A 21,765-nucleotide genomic window follows, 5' to 3' on the forward strand; every position below is an offset into this window, starting at 1 on the left:
GGTTCCATTTTGTCATAGGGTGCTGTATGGCCTCCCATTGCTGCTGCCAGGCCCGTAATCTGCCATGGGCCCCCGTACCGACTCCTCATGCTGCTGCCAGGCCCGTAATCTGTCATGGGCCCCTGTACCGCCTCCTCATGCTGCTGCCAGGTCCAGAGTGTGTCATGGGTCCCTGTACGGCCTCCCATTGCTGCTGTCTCCATCGCCACACTCTGCCATGTGCCACTTTCAGGTCTCCTCACACTGCTGGTGGGTTCCATTTTGTCATAGGGTGCTGTATGGCCTCCCATTGCTGCTGCCAGGCCCGTAATCTGCCATGGGCCCCCGTACCGACTCCTCATGCTGCTGCCAGGCCCGTAATCTGTCATGGGCCCCTGTACCGCCTCCTCATGCTGCTGCCAGGTCCAGAGTGTGTCATGGGTCCCTGTACGGCCTCCCATTGCTGCTGTCTCCATCGCCACACTCTGCCATGTGCCACTTTCAGGTCTCCTCACACTGCTGGTGGGTTCCATTTTTGTCATAGGGTGCTGTATGGCCTCCCATTGCTGCTGCCTCCACCGCCACACTGTGGCTCCACACTCTGGTTTTGGCCCCGTGACTGCCCAAATGAGTGAAGTGTGCGGTGATTCTAAGATCGAAGGCACTCATCTGCATGTCATACTGACTGACAGTATTATTTCTCTTCCCCAGCAGACTCCAAGGGCATTTAAATTAAAGGTACAGTGTTCTGCACTAATATAAAGGCTCTCTGAAGCCTAGAAACACCCTTTTATAAGTTAAATTCGCAGCGAATATATTCGCCTCGACTCGAATTTATTCCTCGAATTCGCCGAATCAGCCGAATCGAATTTTTGAATACTTCGCTCATCTCTAGTTACGATAGTGACTGAAAAAAAAAACCCATACAGTAATACTTTAGGAAGTATTTTATGGTCATTTGGGAATAACATATGAAGTTATAAAGTTGTTAGCAACCTTATTAACCTTATTATTAAAGTACATTATTTGATACACAGCAAAACACCAAAAATATATAACACAACAGTGACCAACCAGACCAGGGCTCATATATTTATATTTATAGTATGGTGAAGACAAAGGATGATTTCTGACTGCTTACTGTGAATTAAGGTTTTCTGCTGTCTTTTCCACTACAGTATTTATAGGAAACCTGTAGTTGGTGTATGGAGGTTGTCACTCATACAAGACCTTGCCTTCTGGGAACATGAATTCCCTAGCTGTCATGGCAATCCAGTGGCTTTATTACTTTCCAAGTTAGGACAAATTCAATTTAGGGCTTTTGACTTCACTCTTTTTTCTATTCTGCATGCTATTGTCAATGTCATATTAACAACAGTAGCAGTCAGGCAACTAGATTTTTCAGAAGGAGGTTGGCAATGGCAGCCTATACAGCACAGGTTTTCTTTAAATAAGATGAATATATATGGATTGATCATCAAGCAAACTATAAACTGGACAGATAGGACAATGTAACCCATTTTGAGAACTCAAAAAAAGGAAAAGGATTTTCCTGTGGTCTTGCCACTCCATGCTGATTGCATAGCCAAGGTAGCAGGGAGTCACATGCATCCAAGATCCTAATGTTTTTTGTGGCAGTCGTCCACTGCTGTGGGCTGTAAATGCCGATACTTGTAGGCATGCTATGCATGAGCGTGGTAACCCAGTGGAAGTGTCCCTGCTACAGTGACAACACGGTAATGGCTTTTTAAGCCACTGAGTTATACGTTATCAATTTAGAACAGGAAATGACATTCACAAAGAAATAAGTGCTTGGATCTGAAGGTAATGTTTCATTAACCAGCAGAAAAAAAAATAAACAGATTATTATAGAATTGACTTGTTGAATTTAAATTTTGTGATTGACATACTTTTTCAAGTGCACCTGTGCCCAGAATGTAGACATCAATGTATTTACATATTTTTAACAAGCAGTAAAGAAAATCTTTAAACCAAGTCATTCCTGACATCTATTTCCTTGCACTGTGAAATAGTTCAAATATACAACAGAAACTCTAAAGTTGAGTTTCACTTGGTATCTGGAAGCTTCTATTAGCTTTTTATTTTTTTTAGAAGGCTTGCAGCCATCCAAGAGTCTGGTGTAATAAAATGCATAAGTGAAAGGAGTTGTGATTTCAATGCCTCTGTTGTGAATTTTGAGGATTAATAGCCTATAGCTACAGGAGGTAAATCAGCGATTGCTTAAAAATGCTTTGAATGCTTATTAAGAACATATAAATACTTTATTACGAATAATCCAGTCACATGGTTTCTTTAATCCTGCTGACATTTCTTTACAGTGTAACATTTTAGTGTTAGTGTACCATACCTGAAAATCTTCTGAACCATTTTGGTTTGTTATCCCAGATGACAAAGAGGTAGTAAGCTGGCACTCCTGTGAGAGTAATTGCAAACCCAATCCCAGTGCTTAAAGGTTCTGAATATAATGACAGAGTAATCATAAATAGGCAGGTGAAGGAAAACAATGCTGGAATAAAAATGGGAACCTGAAAATAAACAATAAACAAATTTAGACTCATTTTTCCAAAATATATTAGAGGCAATAGAGAAAGGCAAGATTACAGTGGCTATTGGTGTTTTCGTAAGGGTGCAATAGTCTTTAAATGTGTATAATATAAATAGTTGGTGTTTTGGGCACAGGGTTACCAAGGAGAAGTGCAAGCAAGTCGGTCCCATACTTTTATTCAGCAAGGCAGTACACAAACAGTTTAATGCAGCAGGGCTTTGCAAAGCCCTCTTGCACAAAACCAAACACCACATCTGCTCATCTGAGACACTATCTAAAAATATTTTGGCTCTATACTAAAATGGTGCCCTGTAATGGGTTCCTCGAAACAAACAAGCAGCACTAATACTTTTTTTAGTGTTCTGTCAACAGTCAACCTTTCTTCCCAGCAGCAGAGTAAAATAGATCACTGAGAATCAGTCAGCTGAGACATAAAAGGCCTGTGGACAGTTGAGACTATATAATGAGGTAAGATGTGGACATGGAGATGGAGGCTGTATATATATTTAGGTGGGCTAAAGCTCTACAAAGCCTCTAGGCTCCTGGACTTAGAGCAGAAACTATTGTTATCTGCTACTCACTATGTGTGGGTCATAAACCTAGGTAACACATATAAACTGTCCACAACCCTGCCAGCAAGTATCTTGTAATAGTAATAATTATATATAATACAATACATATGTAATATGTAATTCTGAACAGAACTTTTGTGAGTTTGATAAGTAACATGCATAGTTACTAATTACCCAGTAATTTAAAAGTAATAATTAGAACACAACATATATACATGAAAACACATCACATGTACCATGCTTTAGTGAAATAGCCCTGTAGTTTTTCCTTCCAAACCATATTAATAAACAAGTTGTGGCATAAAGAGATTTTCTGCGTGTGATGTCAGATAGACAGACAGACAGACAGACAGACAGACAGACAGACAGACAATCTGCTCAGATGTCAAACCAAGTACACATCACAGGTTCTTAAGAAACAGAATAGTATGGCTAATAAACATGAATATACCAAAAATAATGTACAGCAAAAGGGGTTTGAAGGTAAAACTGTATAATATAATTCAAAATATTTCTAGCATAAATAATCATGGTTTCTAGTAAACCAGCTTGGCATGCTTTGAAATATTAGCTTTGGGTATCATCATTCAAACACAGGTTTTGAACCACTGACGTATTGTGACTATAGCTTGGATGAGAATATGCTAATAAAGAAGTTTCAACCATCTTGTGCTAGATCATTTATGGCCCGCAAAGGCTGTAAATCATTAAAAAATAAAATATTCATAAATATGAGCCATTTCTTTCTACTTACAAAGAGCAGAAACATAAAGTTTCTCTGTCTAAGTCAGAGTTGTGTAAGATACAAAATAGCATGCATGCCAAAACTCCAGCCAAAACAATTCAAGCCATTTCAAAGAAGTTGTCCATTGCAGTTGCTTATATGAGAGACCACATATAAGTTGGTGATACACAATCTCCTTCAATCTCCTGTGACACTGAGAGGTTCAGCATAGCGTATAAAGATTAATGTCAGACAGAGACAGAGGTGAGCCTACCTTGAAAGGGCGATGCATCTCAGGTCGTTTGTATCGCAGATAAATGAGTCCAGCAACAGATAGGCCAATAAAAAGCCATCGAGGAAAGCTCAGGAAATTCAAAAGGCTGTAGATATCCCCAGTGAAAAGCATTACCATTGTTAGAGGTTGCTGCAAAATAGAATTTTTTTGTATTATGGAATGAGTTTTTAAGCCCAGTAAGTGAATACAGCAGTTACAACCACATCTGCTAAGAAGTGTGTTAGGTGATAGATATAGAACAACATTTGATTGCCTTTTTATTTTGCTGATTTAAAAATTAATATCACAAATGTAAAAGAGAAATATCCATCAGAAAGGTTTTTTTCAGTATTGAATGGGCACTTGCTTGTATCTTTCCCACACTTGTGGGGTATTCTTCTGAGTAAAATGTGGGTAGAACTGCTACAATAACAGTGCTATATCAGTTTTGGCTTGGCTTCACCCTTAACCATAAATTTCAATGATATGCAGTAATTTAAATTTGTATTTATTTATTTCCTAGATTGTAAGCTTGAAAGAGCAGGGCCCTCGAACCCCTCGTGTATTGTCTTGTTACTGTATTGTCTCATGTTCTGTCCCCACTATAATGTACAGCGCTGAGCAAACCTTTCTGGCGCTATATAAATACTGTATAATAATAATAATAATAATAAAAGTTTGTGAAAGCTGAACTCCATGCACAATACAATCACCATTATTCAGCACATCCCATAAATATATTGTATCCATAGCTACTCCACTACCAAAAAGTGCATTTTCTGACTGGCACTATCACCATTTCTAGTTGTATAAACCAATCTTCGCTGCTTGCTTTTTTCCAGTATGGTAACCAGACTCCTCACCTCCCTCTCTGCAGTTCTACAGAAGGAGCAAGGAGCAGTAATGTTATCAGGTGGAGACCATGGGCAGGAGCGGTTGCTGTGTTGTCAGTGGAACACTCCTAACTTCAGCAGCTGAAGGATCATCACAGGGGTTAAGCAGAGAAAATTAAACAACCCCGGGATAAGGTAATTAAAAAAAAAAAAAAAAAAAAAAAAAAAAGATTAAAATGTTATGATGGCTTGTTTTGTACTTAATTATGTTAAAAAATAAATAAACTCTTTAAAAAAAAAAGTAAAAAAAAAAGGGAGATAAATGTATTAAATGTTTAAGCACTGTCCAGAGAAAAGTTTTACATCCTTTCTTTCTGTTTTTATGCATGCTTTTTAAAAAGAAAATATGTAATACATGACACAGAGCAGCACTGATTTTCTAAAGAGAAAGCATATCAGAAGCTGTTTGCCTTCGGACTTCTGACTGAAGCTTCTAATGGAGCAATTTGAACACAGTAAGGCCTCATGTACACTGCTTTTGCGTTTTGGAGCTTTTGACGTTTTTGCTCTTGTTCAATAAAAGCCTATGGGGTTTATTTACTAAAGTTGGAGAGTGCAAAATCAGACTCACGTCTGCATAGAAACCAATCAGTTTTTAAACTCAGCTTGTTCAATTAAAGTGTTACAAAATCCAGGACCCTGTATTCATTATATCTGGTCTCCCGTAGTACACAAAACATGGAAATACAATTATTTTATTAAATATAAACTGCTAAATATCTTTTCCCATCAGCTGTTAGAGCAATCTTGTGACTTTTATCAGTGCCCAGCAGAGCACTGGTTACAGCTTGTAGGAGGAGTTTTCTCTAGGAGAATGCAGAACCTGCTGATTGGTCCTGTGCTTATCACATGCACTCTCCCAAGAAAAAAAAAAACCTCTCTAGCAATACACACTAAACTGAGCATGTGCAGAAGGGCTAGGGGTTCAGTGTGTCTAATCAGCTTGGGCATTTAAACAAGAGGAGGGGCAGAGAAGTTAGGATCAAACAGCCTTTTTAAACAATGCAGAGGAGTAACCCCTTAGGTTCCACAGTGAATATAACAAGCATGCTTTACTGCATACACAGACTGATTTTACTGTTGTGGGTTTAGTAACACCTTAAGCTTTGGCATTAAAACCTGGAAGCTGACTGGTTTCTTTGCAGAAGTTATCCTATTTTTGCACTCTCCAGCTTTAGTAAATAAACCCCTCTGTATCCATACACACATAGGCTTTTACCAGAGTTTAGAAGTGGCAAAGTTTAGGGGCAGTTAAATGTCCCTCTCCTGAACTTAGAAGAATCAGGTTCAGGAGAGGAACGTTTTGAAAAAACACAATGCAGCAAAATTGCATGTAAACATGCCTAAGTGCTAGCCACATTTAGCACTTGGGTGTTTACTCATTTCAGTGGAAAGTACTCTGGCCAATGAAATGAATGAATGTCCAAGCCTAATTGTGGCTAAATGCGATACCGCGTTTACACATGCTTTTGCTGTGTTTAGCATTTTTCTGCTGCCAGTAGCGTTAATGTCCAAAGACAGTTCCAGTGTATATGTAACCTAAGAGGGAGTGTGATTGCAATTAAAAAAATGTCACCACAGCTCATTTTATTGAGCAATTAAATGCTTTTTTCACTAATGGTTGCCAATGAGAATTAAAGATAAGATGCATTTTCAAAACAGTTATAGCTCTCTGTGTCACATAGTTAATCAAATGACTGTAAACCTGAACTGTATTCATCCTCTTAAAGCAAATTCTGCTGGCAAGGTATTCTCACTTTCTCAACTAGAAAAATCATATTTTGCCCCTTGTATGCTTATCAACCCAACCAATAACAGAGAAATAATAGACAGTATAAAATGCAAAATGCTTGTCAGGGCTCTGTCCACAGCAGAGGTACTCGGAGACCTGGCATTCCTGCCAGTATTTTGCATGGCCGCAGAAATTCACGCTGGCGAAAGTCTATGCACATTGGCGCACGAGCCGGAACACACATGCGCACTGGGGCATAGTTACGCATGCATTAGCTCAGTTTGGCGCCAGACAGCCTTTATAAGAGGGTCCATCACTCCCTCAAATTTTTGGTTGATGTCTGGCTCCCCAGTATCTTTGTGTTCCCTTGCTACTGTGATCTGCTGTAACCGATTTGGCTTGTTCCTGGACCTGTCTTCTCTCCCTGAATCCTGATCTGATTCTGGCTTGGCTAATAGATATTCTCACCTGATCTCCTGATCTGACCTTGGCTTGACTAATACATATTCTCGCTTACTGTCCTGTGTATGACCCCGGCTATCCTGTTGGCTACGTCTGCTCCAATCTCCACCTGGCATCTGACCTTGGCTTTGGACTGACTACTCTGTGGTCCTCTGCTACCCTGAAGGCCTGCATACCTCTCACAGGCGCCACCTGTCTGCAGACACCATTCCAGTGCATCAGTTGTGCTCCTGGGTGTACCTCTGACAAACACTTCTACAGGTGACCCATGCTACTTTGGGCCTGACTCCTTCTGTCCCATATCCAGGGGAGTCTGGAACTTAGCCGCAAGGGAAGCCCTCTCTTCATTGGCCTCTAACACCAGGTACATGATAATGCTGCACATGACTTCATAAGAGGGGTTCATCTCTATAGTTGAAAAGCACATGATCAAGGTCTTATATTAATACCAAAGATACTTCAATAACATTGCAGTGCTTACAGTATAAAGCTTCAGTATTTATTTGTAACAAAATACATAAAAGAATGTATCTCAGCTGCTCTGTATTTGGGTTTCTGACTTACAATAACTAGAGGAGGACCTCCCCTTCCTCAGAGGGAGATCGCCCCAAAACATGGCAGCTTCAGATTGTGATCCTGATCCCTTCCCCAGATGGGTGGCTCTTATCTCTGGTGCTGCTCTCACTTCTGACACCTAGGGAACGCTGACTCATCCCCCCAGCCAGGAATGGAACACTAAGGAATGGAGTTTCCTTATGCTTTGTCTGAGCTATTTCTCTCTGCTTGTGAGTGCAATACCTTGAGTTCTGTTTTATTAATAAATGGTGTTTTAAGTATTACACCATCAGGGCTCTTGGTGCTTCTTTCTTTGTGTTTTCTTGAATGATTGCTTTAAAAAATACATTAACACATTCCTTTATTCTTTTTACCTTCATCTTTAAATTAACATATACATCTTAGAGCACTGACCCTATGGACATTGATCCAGTTACTCAATGATGAATGCCAGATGTAAGATTTGTCTATGTGTGGCCAATTTACATTCCTTATTTTGTTTCCAATACTGGTACTTAATTAAAAGTGTGTGCTTTTTAATGATCATCACTATATGATCTATAACCAATAAATACATGATCAATAACCAATAAATACACCATAACAGTCACCGAAGGGAACCTGAAAACACTGTAATGAAATAAGTCACTGATGAAGCATCTAGTGTGTACCATATTAAAAACCTAGGACAATCTAAATATAATGTGAAGTGTTGCCCAACACATTGCTGTTTTTAGATATACATTACATTTCATTTAGCTTAAAGATTGATGTGCATTCACATCAATTTATTGTAACTAGCAGCTAGCAACAGGATATGGTTAACGCTCCAGCTGGTGTAGCTTTCATTAGCTATGCCTCATGCTCTGCTGGATCTGGGGAGGGGTAATAACATTATTCTACACTCTGTGATGCTTCAGTGGGCTCCAAAAACTGTACCTGTTTTTTAATTAAGAGTAAAATCTTTTAATTCAAACACTACTGTAACAATTATGAATATCTCATGCTGCAAAACAAACTAGTTAAAGCTAAAGTAATTCTCTTATTTGCCTGAATAACATTTCATGTAGAGTATACAATATTACACTGAGGAAGGCCCCCCTTTCAACTAAGCTTTAATGGAAGTCATTTTATTCATATTAAAGTTGGGCATACATACTTGTAGGCATCACTAACAGTTGGACATTGAATAATATTTACTGGAAAGTTGTTTCCTTTAAGGCCACCAGTAAAATACAAGATGGCAGTTCATGCGAATGGAGGAAAGAATATTTAACTTACTTTGGGAAACTTAGGACAGGTGTATATAAGGAAACTATTCTACAAGAAATGGTTTCAGGATATTTGTAGATTATTCAAAAAAAGTTGATGTGTCCATAATAGTGCAAAATGTATTAAAAAAAATACAATACAGTACAATTCTAAACTAGAATCCAGTTTGCCATTACACATCAAGAAGGGTTTTATAGCTTGGGCCTTGCTTCATAAGGAATTGTCCTCCTTCTGGATCAGCTAGATGTGTGTGCATGTGCCTAAACATGTAATTTTTCATCCTAACCATGAAATTATGTGGCTATACTGGAGTACTAGCAAAAACAGAAACTAGTTTTTAGCAGGAGACTTCATGCATGCACAAGGGAATTCTAGATTGCAGGATTCTGGTGGGTTTGTAAACTTATTCTGGTCTAATCACAGAGTGAATATTTCATTATTAGGTGAGTGGAGGGTTACTATCATTACCCTTGAATAAAATCAGCAGTTACCCGGCTCTCATATAACATCTATTAGAGAGGTAATTCTCAGTAATATGGCACTATAAAACAGAAAGCTACAAGAAAATGGCACCTGTAATGCCTATATATACACCTGATATATATATGCTGATGAAGCCACGTGACCCTGTGGAGTAACGCGTAGGAGAGGGGCTAAATGCAGTCACAATGCTCGGATTATGAGGATTAAGCACTATGCTTGGTGGTTTCCCTCTCTTTATACATGGCTGAGGAGGATTGCTGAGTGAAGATGGAAAACCATAGGAGTGAATATAATATAAGGAGAAGAGGATTCATCTATTTGGGAATACTTATATGAGTCCTATATGAGGGACCAGGGGCGGACTTACAACTCATGGGTCCCCCGAGCAATAGGGGATCATGGGGCCCCTGTGTCCTTGCCCAAACTCAAAAAAGCCTATGAAATAGGTACCAGGGGCATCTCATGGGGCCCCCCTACTGACCCCGGGCCCTCGGGCAGTGCCTGAGTTTCCAAATGGTCAGTCCACCCCTGTGAGGGACACAACTTACTTAACAGTTCAGTTATATACTCCAGGTGAGAGTACATCCAGTGGAGGGTACTCACATTATTTATAACATCTGGGCACAAAATGGTGATGGAATACAGTAACTGTAGTGACACCAGTTTAATTTTAAAAATAAAGAAGTGTGAAAGGATTGGATGTTGATGCACATATTGGACTAACACTGGACTAAGTTATTAATATTTTGTACTTTATTTATTTAAAATAATTTTTTGCACATTTTATGTAAACTTATTTTGGTCAGTGATTGAAGTGCAGCACTTTCTGAAAAAATATAGTTTTTACTGGCTGTTCCATAAAGCACAATATTGCATTATTCTAGTAAAGGCTAACAAAGGAAATTAATTTTCCAAAATGTAATACAATCCCACTCCAGCTCACATACTCTTGGTTGATGTGTGTTAGGACTCAACAGACTTGGTGAACTTAATTTCCATGAGTCATTTAGGCAACATCCATTGCATAGGCAGCTAGCACCAGTGCAAGTTACAGTGGCAGGGATCTGCTGATTCCTGTAGAAGTTTCTGCCACCTGTGAGCAGCTAGCTGTGACAGCCCAAGCCCTGTACACTTCATTGACAGGTCAGCGGCAACTGCAGCTATCTGTGGCTGTCCACCCACCTAACAGTTACTTGTGGTGATTGCTGCTACATACACTTTGTGGCAACAGATTCTAAAAGAATTACCACCAGTTAAAGTATACTCACATCCAATCACACGATGCACTTCTCTGAGCTCCCCGCTTGGCTGCTGACATCTTTGGGTGGCCAGCTTCCAGGTCCCGAACACCAGTCATTGTCTGGGCAGGGATGATTGCTAAATTTGTATAGTCTCTTCTGCATTAAAAATCCTGCCTATCCTCCCATATTTTATTTTTTACCTAAAGTTCCACTTTAACATATTAGGATATTGGCATACATAGAAACACAGAGTGGGAGTGAGGCATTTTGTAAAGGAAGGCTGTAACAGCTACCCACATAGGGCTAATGGTAGTTAAGATGCCATTGGCTGCCAGCTTCCTAGCAACCAATTATTCATCCTCAACCACATTCAGCTGCCACCTGAAAGATTTCCCAATCCAAACAAAGAAGTAAAAAAAAAAGGAAAAAAAAAAAAAAAAAGAGTCTGGGGAAACTGGCTGATGTTGTTATCCTTATATTTGGGCGATGATGAGTCAGACGAGAGATGGACTCAATGGGGAACTAGCCTTAAACTTCCCCACCAGGTTCCACTCATCCATCTCCACACCTGCCCGCTGCTGTGTGCTGTCAATCAAAAGCAAGGAGGAACCAGTGTCTACGCTACTACTGCAAAACTCCTTGGCCAGCATCTCCCAGACTGCGGCTGAATGGAGATGAGTCTTAACTATCATTCTATGACAGCTGCAGAGTTGTCAGCATCCTAGCTAGAAAGGGGCTGAACATGCACTGAGGATGGAACGTTCGTGATATGCACATTCATGTGTGCAAGGGATTCATATACCTTTACCTGTATCCATTCTTTCTGTAACTGTACATGAATTTGTCACCTGAACATGCTGTACATTTGTTGTTCTAAAGAGTGGTCACTATACTGCTTATGAATTCCCCAGAATGTGTCATTTCTTGTTCAACATCAGAGGATATAGGCATGGTATACGATACGTGTGGAGAGCATTAAAAGTGTTAACCCAAAAATAGTAGTGAACACATTCTGGCAATAAAAACGAACCCTTAACAATCTTCTTATAGTTTTTATAAGAAGAACTATGCGTTTTAGTACTGGTGAAATAAACTATAGAATGATATCCTTATAAGCTGCTGTTTTGAATAAACAATCAAATATCAAATATTATCAGTCATAAATGAATCCTCATAAAAACAGCACTTCGCCCATCATGGCTATAACAATATGCTCAATTACAACAATTTATCATAACTATAACAGTGATAAAATGGTCATAATTAATTGGAATAATATCCTCCTTCAGGTGTAGCAGAGTGCATAAAGAAAAAAGTCCTCCACATGTATCCTTTTCAAGAGAAGTCTCTGAGATAAACTTTAAGTCCAAGTTAATCCACTCCAACACCACCTTGTTTATTGTGAGACAATCTCCCCATCAGACAACACTCACCGGAACATGGTATTAATTAGGCATAACATTAATCCTCCTCTAGGTCCCGCAATCTCCACTGCAGAGCGTATAATCCAATCAAACCAATTCATAAACATGAAGCACAAAACGAAACACATAGCGTAATTCTATCTAAATGCTTTATTCCATATCAACCCCCCATAAAATAACACTCACATTAAAATAGATTAAATACACATCAATTCGCAATAAAGCACATTTCACAGCATGGAATGGCCGACTGGCGTCTCACCACACATCCGTGTGCAGTGGGGAGATTGTCTCACAAGAGACAAGGTGGTGTTGGAGTGGATTAACTTGGACTTAGAGTTTATCTTAGAGACTTCTCTTGAAAAGGATACACGTGGTAGACTTTCTTTATGCACTCTACTATACCTGGCGGAGGATAGTATTCCAGTTAATTATGATTCTTTTATCACTGTTATGGTTATGATTATTGTTGTAATTATGAGCATATTGTTATAGCCATAATGAGTGAAGCGCTGTTTTTACGAGGATTCATTTATGACTCATAATATTTGATATTTAATCTTTTTATAGTATTTTCAAATGTTGTATATTTAGCTTTATATTAGGAACATGCTGAAAATGGAACTGATATACAGAAACCCTTAGCAACCAATCAGAAAGCAGTTTGGCAATATGATATTAGACATGATTTACTTATTTGTGCACATAACCAAATGCAAGGGGGTCAGAGCACAGTAAGCATGAGTTACTGCTCCATAAAAGAATAATCCAGCAACTTCTCTTTCCTTTTTAATTACTTACCATGCAATAGAAGTGGAAATATGTGGCTTCCATATATAGAACACATGACATATTGAAGAGGTGTAACGTATATTAACCCTTACATATTGATAGCTAGCCCTTAGCTCATAGTTAAACAAGGGGATTCTTCATTTGCATGCATTGCAGTATCTGTTCATGTTAGCCAATTGCATCAAAGTCATGCATCTCTGATCAGTCCCCACTCTTGAAGATTGCCAACCCCTTATTTGCTAAACTAGGTTACTGTTAAGTGTATGGACATACAGTATCAATATGGGGCATACAGACACAGCTGGAGCCACAGACCAAAATCCAGATATAAACTCCAACAATGGAAAAAGACACAAACCTGGCCAGCTTGAACATGTATTGCAATACATTCAAGCTAAGAATAATTTTCAGCAAGAGTTTGCTATGAATATGTAAGGGTTAATATGTGGTTACATATGCTGTATATATGTAAGCCAATATGGACCTGAACACACATACCTCCACTTCTTCTGTCTAGTGTAAGTCATTAATTAAAAAGAACAGGGATGTCTAAAGTTTCTGGATCATTCCTTGATGGAGCAATAAGTTTTGCTTACTTTGCTGTAACCCACTTGTATTTTTTTATATTTGGTGTTTTCTTTTGGGGGAACGCATCTGTGTATGTACATAGATAGCTTGTTTCACTTGCTGGATGCTAATTCCTTCCTATAAAAAAGGTCTTATGTTTGAAAAAATGATTGGCTACAGACTGGCAAAAATAGGTATTTATTTTAAGTGAGTACTAGCAACCACAGTGATCTGATCTTTATTAAATTAGTCTGTCATTCAGGCAGATGTAACCCTAAAACTTCACCTTTCTTGGTTCTTAAGTAGTAGAGATGAGAAGCTCTGAACTGTAGCTATAAAGTCTTTCAAGACAGTGCCATAACAGTGAATAATGGTGAAAAAATATACTGTATGTCTATACTTACTGTATGTTAAACAAAGACATGTAACTGTTTTATCCACACCATGCTTAAACTGTATTTATGCTAGCTAAACCATGTTCATTTTTTAAACCAGTCTTCTCTGTAAAGAGTCACAATCCATACTCTTTACCTTATGTACTACTTTACAGTTGTTGGATCAAGGTAGTTAGTTTTTCCTTGCTTATTCCTGTGTATATACAGTTCATAAAGTAGTAATATATATATATATATATATATATATATATATATATATATATATATTTTTTTTTTTTTTTCCCAGAATTCAGTGCAATACTATAAAGCAGTTACTATTGCATTTTAATCAGCTCTCAAGACCTAAGACCTAGACCAAGACCTAGACCAATTCCCATCAGAGATAGCTACTGAAACGGTACACATTGTGGTGTATTGGACTCATGTCTGCTTATTGTGCTATTGTAACTTAAAATATACTAAAACAAGCAAACAAATGTTTACATTTGATAAGCAAAGTATTATTGCATATCTCCATCTTTTACAGAAACAGAAACATATGTTTTTTTAGAAAGAAGAAATGCCCTACATAACAATATTTAAAGTAAATACAGTATGTCACTATTCTGAGTATTTCAAACTGAACATGTGTTTTTAACTACAATAGTGGGCACTTTTACCCCCTTCCTGCCCAAGCTAATTTTTAGCTTTCAGCACTCTCACAGTTTAAATGGCAATTGCATGGTCATGCAACACTGCACCCAAACTAAATTGTTATCATTGTTTTCACACAACTAGAGCTTTCTTTGGGGGGCAATTAATCATTACTGGATTTTTTTATTTTTTGTTAAATGCAGTTTTGAAAAAAAATGTTTTCATTGTTTCTTTATTAAATTTTGCAAATAAATAATTGTTCTTCATAAATGTAGGCCAAAATGTATACTGCTACATATCGTTGGTGAAAATAACCCAAATTGGTATATATTATTTAGTCTGTAGGAGTTGTAGAGTCCACCAACTATAGCATATATCTGAAAATCGGTAAATACTGATATACTGACAGCTTATCTCATTTTCTGAGGCCAAAAAATATCAGGACAGTACAGATATCCCCAAAATAACCCCTTTTTTTGAAAAGTAGACAGTCTGCTGTATTTAGTAAGAGGCATGGCAAGTTTTTTAAAGTTGTAATTTTTTGTCCAAATTTTTTGAAAATAAAAAAATTATTAATTTTCTTTTTACTTACTGTCACCAGTGCAGTACAGTATCATCATAAAACTGACGTGGCAGTGATCAGGGACAGGGGCTGACTGGTGATGATATGAAAAAATAAATAAACAATATATTTTTTTTTATGGACAGACCAGCTCAATCTATAAAGGGGGTTCTTTTCATCACTGCTTCTGGAGTGACAGTATCTGACCATAGTGTATGATCGGTTCCGAGAGGATGTTTATGGTGACTGATGTGGTGCCAGGCTTTCTATGGAGATATTGGGATTTTATGACCACTCTATAATTTGAGGGTCATATCTATCTGGTAAGCTGCTTGGCTCTATCACCTGAGGTGCAGTGTGTTACATCACCTAACAGAATTGGTGTTGGGATCCTATTCTTTGGATGAAGATTTTGCATTAATTTTTTTCCATTTATAGGCTTACTATATGGATTTTATCAATACCATTTAGGCGCTGCATCAGAATACCCATTACTAAGTATAGCGATCTTCTTCATGCAACTACTCTTTTTAATATGAGACCCTTTGGTGGTCACTTTAACCTTTACCAAAACCCTTTAAAGTGGGACCTTAAACTTCCCTCATAACACTTTACATACCCCCTCAAGTTTTAAGCCTGACCTGAACTGTAAACCTGAATGGTAAACATATCCCTGATCCTAGCACTAACACTTCATCTTCTGCTGCATACTGATCTACATTTGCTCAGCTAACTTTAGTATATCAAATGGTGTAAAGAAAGGTGATGTGCAATAGCCAGAGCAAAGTGGCAGCTTCCAAAGACTGAATACACTTTAACAAACATATCAAGACTCGTCTGCTATATATTAGTGTGTATCATTGTTTCCCGATTCTTTTACATTGCTAAGAAATGCTTGCCCAGTACAGAAATCTTTTGTGCTTTTTTACATTGTTACATCTCTACAATATAAAAATATTATGACAATGATAGCGATGGTGGTATTATTATTATCATTATTATTATTGTAATAAAATCATTATTTTGTTGTTGCTTGTTCTTTTTTTTCCCTTTTGTTATTTTTCTTTTCTTTGTAGCTCTTAAATTTTATATTATACATTTTAAAAACATGTTTGACGTTTTAAGTTTCTATTTTTCAAACCTATTACTATAAGAAGTCAAGGTCAAAACAATACGTATTTGCTCTACGAAGGCTGTCACTATTCTGGCTGCCTTAAATCCACAGAAAGTACTTAATCCACAGACTTTCTAATTTCAAGGTAGACTTATGGGTACATCTGCGTATGCTCCACACTCAATAGGCTTAGCTTGTCTCCTGATAGCATGTTCTTCAGATGCTTCTTAATCCATCCCGAAGCAACGCCTGAATTATTTTTATATGTGAAATGGGCTATTAAATGGTTACTTGATTGTTATTCTGACTTTTCTCTAAAGCTTTATTACAAATGACACTTTATTTTTAAACACTATGGAAAAATCATAAATAGAAACTCAGATATGATATATTCAAATGCATTAGAATATAATGTATAATGTATAACTATGTGTTCTAAAAAGAAATGTATGAAAAAATCTTTATCAGTTTCTACTGAAAGTAACTTCACTAAACTCAATACAAGGCAGTAAAAGTCAGTATAAAAAACAAGTTATTCTGGTAATAGGCATTGACTTTAATACTACAGTGATTGTAAAGTTTTTTTTTTTATAAGAAACATTTCATACTTACCTGCTCTGATCCTCCTCTTCTGGGATCCCCACTCCCAGTACTCTGGGCTCCTCTTCTTCTTCGTATGCCACCACAGGAAGCCATTCCTTATTGTGGCACATGTGCAAACTCAATCCTAAGCCATGCTCTGTGTGTTCATTGGCACACAGTCAGATTCAGCTCATGCCCCCTCTATCGTCACTGGATTTGATTGAAAACAGCAGGAGTCAATGGCTCCCACTGCTGTCATTGAGTTCAGTGAGGAGGGATATAGAAAGCAGTGATGTTGCTCTTGGGCATAGAGATGGATTGAGATGAGACTTGGGTAAATATTGGGGGGGGGCTGAGAGGGTGTCAAAAATGTTTCTCAAGGTGTTCCTTTTGTCAGTTTGGAAAAGCCTAGTCAGCGGTCTTTGTTATTTCCTGTTTAAATTTTGGGCATAGTGTAGTTGGCAAGTAAATGACCATAGAGGTCTGTTAAACCCTATCATTCTATTCATATATTGAATTGCTGTCTGCCAGAAATTCTTTATAGATGGAAAATCCAACCATTAAGTATGGGATTTTGCACATGCGGATAACCACATACTCAATGGGGAATTGATGGTAATGTTAAAGGCTTGGATGAGGACTCTGTTATTGGTTAGTGTAGTCTAGTTGCTAGCTCAGATCATTAAGAGTTATGAGTATGAAAATTTTACAGAGGCAATGTGGCTGCACATGTATTTCCAAATATGTATATCAAATTGTTTGTTTTTAAACTAAATATTGAAACAGTATATTCCCTTTTTATGGTTAATCAAATGCTGGGGTTTTTTTGTAACTCAGCATTCTAACCCCCTGACATCCATACTTCCTCTGTTAATTATAAATTGCCACACACACTGGGGACCTTCAGATGCTTTAATTGGGTATGGGCCTATGGTGTATTACTGCTGCTGTACCTGCAAGAAGGAAGAGGCTACCTCCACGGTAAGTTTGCTCTTGAAATATTATTAGCCCTCCTCCGGTATAAGCACCAGTTCTCGCTATGCTCTAGTTCAAAGAGCTCCGCCTAAAGACTTGCATCCTTTGTGTACTGTTTACCATGCAGAAGAATTGTGTCTGTAGCACTATAGCAATACTTGTCCTAAGGTGAGGCTTGACTAATTATTGCTGGGCATGCATGGAATTTTCTAATTAGGCTGGAGGTGGGTTGATGATGGCACTTAGGAATTCAGGGCTGGAATCTATCCAAAATGGTGTTGGCATTAGCAGGCACGAAGGTTGTGCAGCCTATTGCATTTAACATATTAGTCGTGTCAAAATTTACTTAGAATGTGTCATTTTGAATGTATTTAGTTGTCAGAAGTAATCATTTATCAATCAAACTAAGTCTGTCAGTTGTTAGATTATAAAAATGATGCAATTCTTAATTCACATTAGATGTAGCCAAACTGAATAGTGGTCAGCTGTAGAGCAGTAGCAATAGTTTTTATGCTATGCAACCTTCTTCAAACGTTTTAGGGATTTAAAGTGATTGTAAATTGTATTTATTAAATTAACAAACATGTTAAACTTACTTGCTCTGTGCAATTGTTTTGCACAAACCAGCCCCAATCCTCCTCTTATGGGGTCTTCCTCTGGGCTCCATCCACCTGTTGAGTGCCCCCATAGCAAGCCACTTGCTATGGGGGCACTTGTGTGTGCTCGCTCCCAAGCCCTGATATGAGTGTTCATAAGACACACAGAACAGGATTTGGCCCTGCCCCTGCTCATCGTCACTGGCTTTGATTGACAGCCAATGAGGAGCAAGAGAGCCGAAAGAGCCTAGACTCTTGTTGGATTGAGATCGGGCTCAGATATGTATTTAAGGGGCTGCGAGGAAAGCTGCATGCAGAGGGTTTTTTTTACCTATGGTAAAAAAACACCTTCTGCCTTTACAAGCACTTTAACATTGATTTTCTGTTAATAATAATTCAGCGTTGGCAGCAATAAAAAATGTAGACGCTATTTCTGAACTGCCCTATAGAGTTTTGTAGGAAGGTTTCAAATCACCTATATACATTATGATATTTTAAGACATGCAATACTGAATGTAATAAATTGCCCACTATGTCAACTACAGGACAATTATTACTCCTAAATGAGGTACAATTAATAAAAGGATATTCATGATGTTATAGGGACCTTAGTGATGTTAAATACACAGAAGTAAAAGCTTTTTGCGCTTCTGTATGTTGTATGGATCTTTTTCATAACTCTTAAGTACAACTGAAATCAATATTAACCTTGAAATACTAATTATCATTCAATCATATTTATCATGCTGGTCCACTGCTTCTGAATGCTTCAGTGAATAATGCATTTGAAACTGCTTAAAAGGCACATCACATGGGGGGCAATAAAACGGATGTTTTTTGGGAGAGAACCCATAATCCACTGACCTCAACCTCAAAAAAAAAACAAAAAAAAAAGTCAAATGCAGGTATATGTGAAAAGACCTTGCGGTGCCACTCCAAGCCAAGAAGCTGAGGATATCACCACATCAGTGTTGAAGATGGGCAGCATCAGTGAGTCGTTCAAATAACCAAATTCAATAGAGAGGTAGACGCCGCTCTAACCTTTCCCTGAGGTCCGGTGTAGGATGGCCTCAACCACTGCTCCAGCCATGCCCTCTGATGTGTTCACCTTACCCACCAGGGCTTGATTGTCTCTGTGATCAAGCCCCGGTAGGAGAGGTGAAACGCATCAGTGGGCATGGCTGGAGCGGCAGCTGAGACCATCCTACATACACCAGACTTCAGGGAATGGTTAGAGCAATGTCTACTTCTCTATCAATTGCAGGCATGTTTGATGTGCTTGTCTTACTAAGCAGAAACAAGAAAAGGTACTGTTTATTTTTCAGTGGTACCAATCCATAATGGTTTAGCTTTGATCTAACAGTCCTTTTGTGTATCCAAAATTGATTATTGAAGTGTGCTTTGACTGCAATGTGTTCCTCTAACATCTGTGCTATTAGGTGCAAGTAATTTGGAGATACGTTCTTGGCAAAATGTTCTGGCTCTGTTTGTTGAAGAATCACACAATCACTCGATCAATCAATTATTTAGTCATAATATAGTTCATTTAATAAATGAATGCTTCCATCAGAGAGAAGTAGCTCTTTAACTATGACAACCTTTATTTCTAGTAGCACACATAGCAGAAAAATGTCTCTTTAATCTTAGATTCAAGTCTTCAAGAAACCGCTAACTTCACAGTACATGTGGATATCTGAGACAGCTACTGTATGTCTTCCAGGGAAAAAAGGAGTGAGAGGAATAGTAAGCTATACCCCTATGCTTTTGGGTTCATTAACAGCTGTATAGGCTGCTAAGATTATTGTAAAGCTAATCAACCCATAATACTGAAACACTACCTACTCCTATGGTGGCATGCAACCCTACTGTTTTATCATTCAATCAGATTTGCTGTGTGTAAACTATAAGGAGTTATTGCTTACTTGTCTAGAAGTCACAAAACAAAAAACAAAGAACCATACAAGATAGTGCAGGTAAAACATTTTATAAAAGCATAAGTGCAGCAAAAATTAAAGACAGAAAAATCAACAGAAGGGACATCATTTGCAGTCAGTAGAATGTGTCCCTTGTGCTGATTCATCTTTTTCACTAGAAAGCATCCTCTGTTCTGCCTCTACCACCTCCCCTCTGCCATAATTTTGTGGTGTGGCAGGGTTTGTACAGCTAAGGGGGTGTCATCAAGAGCTTGACTATGCTCCACCCAGTTCCACCATTCATAGAAGCTGTACTACAGCTTCTATGTATGAAACAGGATCTATGAATGAAGGGGCAGAGCTATAAATCATCTTCCTGTCCTCCCTTAGATTGTGTTCCATTTATAGAATCTGTAACATAGCTTCTATTAATGAAGCATCTGGGTGGAAATTAAGCACAGTTTACTCTCACCTATGCCCATTAGTTGTATTAACCCTCACTGCACTGTAATATTATGGCAGCAGAGGTGGAATGGGGCAGGATGGAGGAAGATTTCCACTAATAGAAAAAGGAGGAATCAGCACAAAGGACACATTAATCTGACTGTTTTGCCCCTTGTGCTGATTTTTCTGTTTTTGATTTTGGCTGTGCATGGACCAGTCACTTACTCCCTGTATAAAAGCCAACATCTAGGGTAGAGGAAAGTGCTGACAGTGTGAATGACAAAGGGATGACAAGCACCAACTTTGCAAGGATGGAGAACCTGAATCAGCTGTATAATGACCTCATTGCAATAGCCTCAACTCACAGACAGTCCAATAAACCTAGATATTCAGGCTAGTCTCTCCCACCCATACCTTTTCTGCGCTTCTACTTTTACTAATAAACCCACCTAGCCAGTAGAGTGAGAATGTCCTGGCAGTAACTCCACCCAAACATCTACAAGCTGATAAAGTAAGTGTTCACAATACAGCACAAAATGCTGGCAGAACTTTCACCAGTGACAGTTCAACTATCCCCAAAGAGATGATATAGCATCACACAGATGCACACAGCACAGGCTCAAGGGACTGCAAGCATAAGTCTACATTAATTGAATACGATCAGGAGAATTAAAGGAAAAGTTCACCTTTAGGAGCATGTTACATGCATATTTAGGGTATAACATGTAACATGCTCCTATACGCCCACCCCCCACCACCAGTGCACCCCTCTCTAGCGAGTGTTCTTCTCCCCACACCCACTGTCACAATTAAAAAACAGAGTGGCTATGCCAGGCTTTGCCTACATGGCTGCATCATTTATTCACAGTTTCCTTCAAATGAATAGACTACAAGTACCATCTTCCATTGCGGCAGATAGCTTGTAGTTCTGAATGAACTGTGAGAGTGCTACTGAGCACTCTGGTAGTTTATTTATTCTTCCTGTCATTCAGTAACTGCCTGCCCATATGGGAGG

At 38.5% G+C, this 21,765-nt stretch overlaps 1 protein-coding gene across 1 annotated transcript in view; it reads right to left on the bottom strand.

Annotated features, from left to right (window-relative positions):
* Window positions 1–2,347: 2,347 nt before the first annotated feature.
* The window catches only part of SLC7A11 (solute carrier family 7 member 11), a gene marked incomplete at its 3' end in the record, with an annotated part of 300,868 nt that continues 281,450 nt past the window's right edge, over window positions 2,348–21,765 (bottom strand). Inside the window, exons 10-11 of the mRNA XM_089688911.1 lie at window positions 4,116–4,265; window positions 2,348–2,525 (exon numbers count right to left, since the gene is read on the bottom strand). Coding sequence (XP_089545037.1) covers window positions 2,348–2,525; window positions 4,116–4,265 — 328 coding nt within the window. The remainder of the gene's footprint in view (window positions 2,526–4,115; window positions 4,266–21,765) is intronic.

Source organism: Staurois parvus, unplaced genomic scaffold (assembly GCF_062004578.1).
Source record: "Staurois parvus isolate SC_StPar_1 unplaced genomic scaffold, SC_StPar_1.0 ptg000460l, whole genome shotgun sequence".
NCBI classification, from domain to species: Eukaryota; Metazoa; Chordata; class Amphibia; order Anura; family Ranidae; genus Staurois; species Staurois parvus.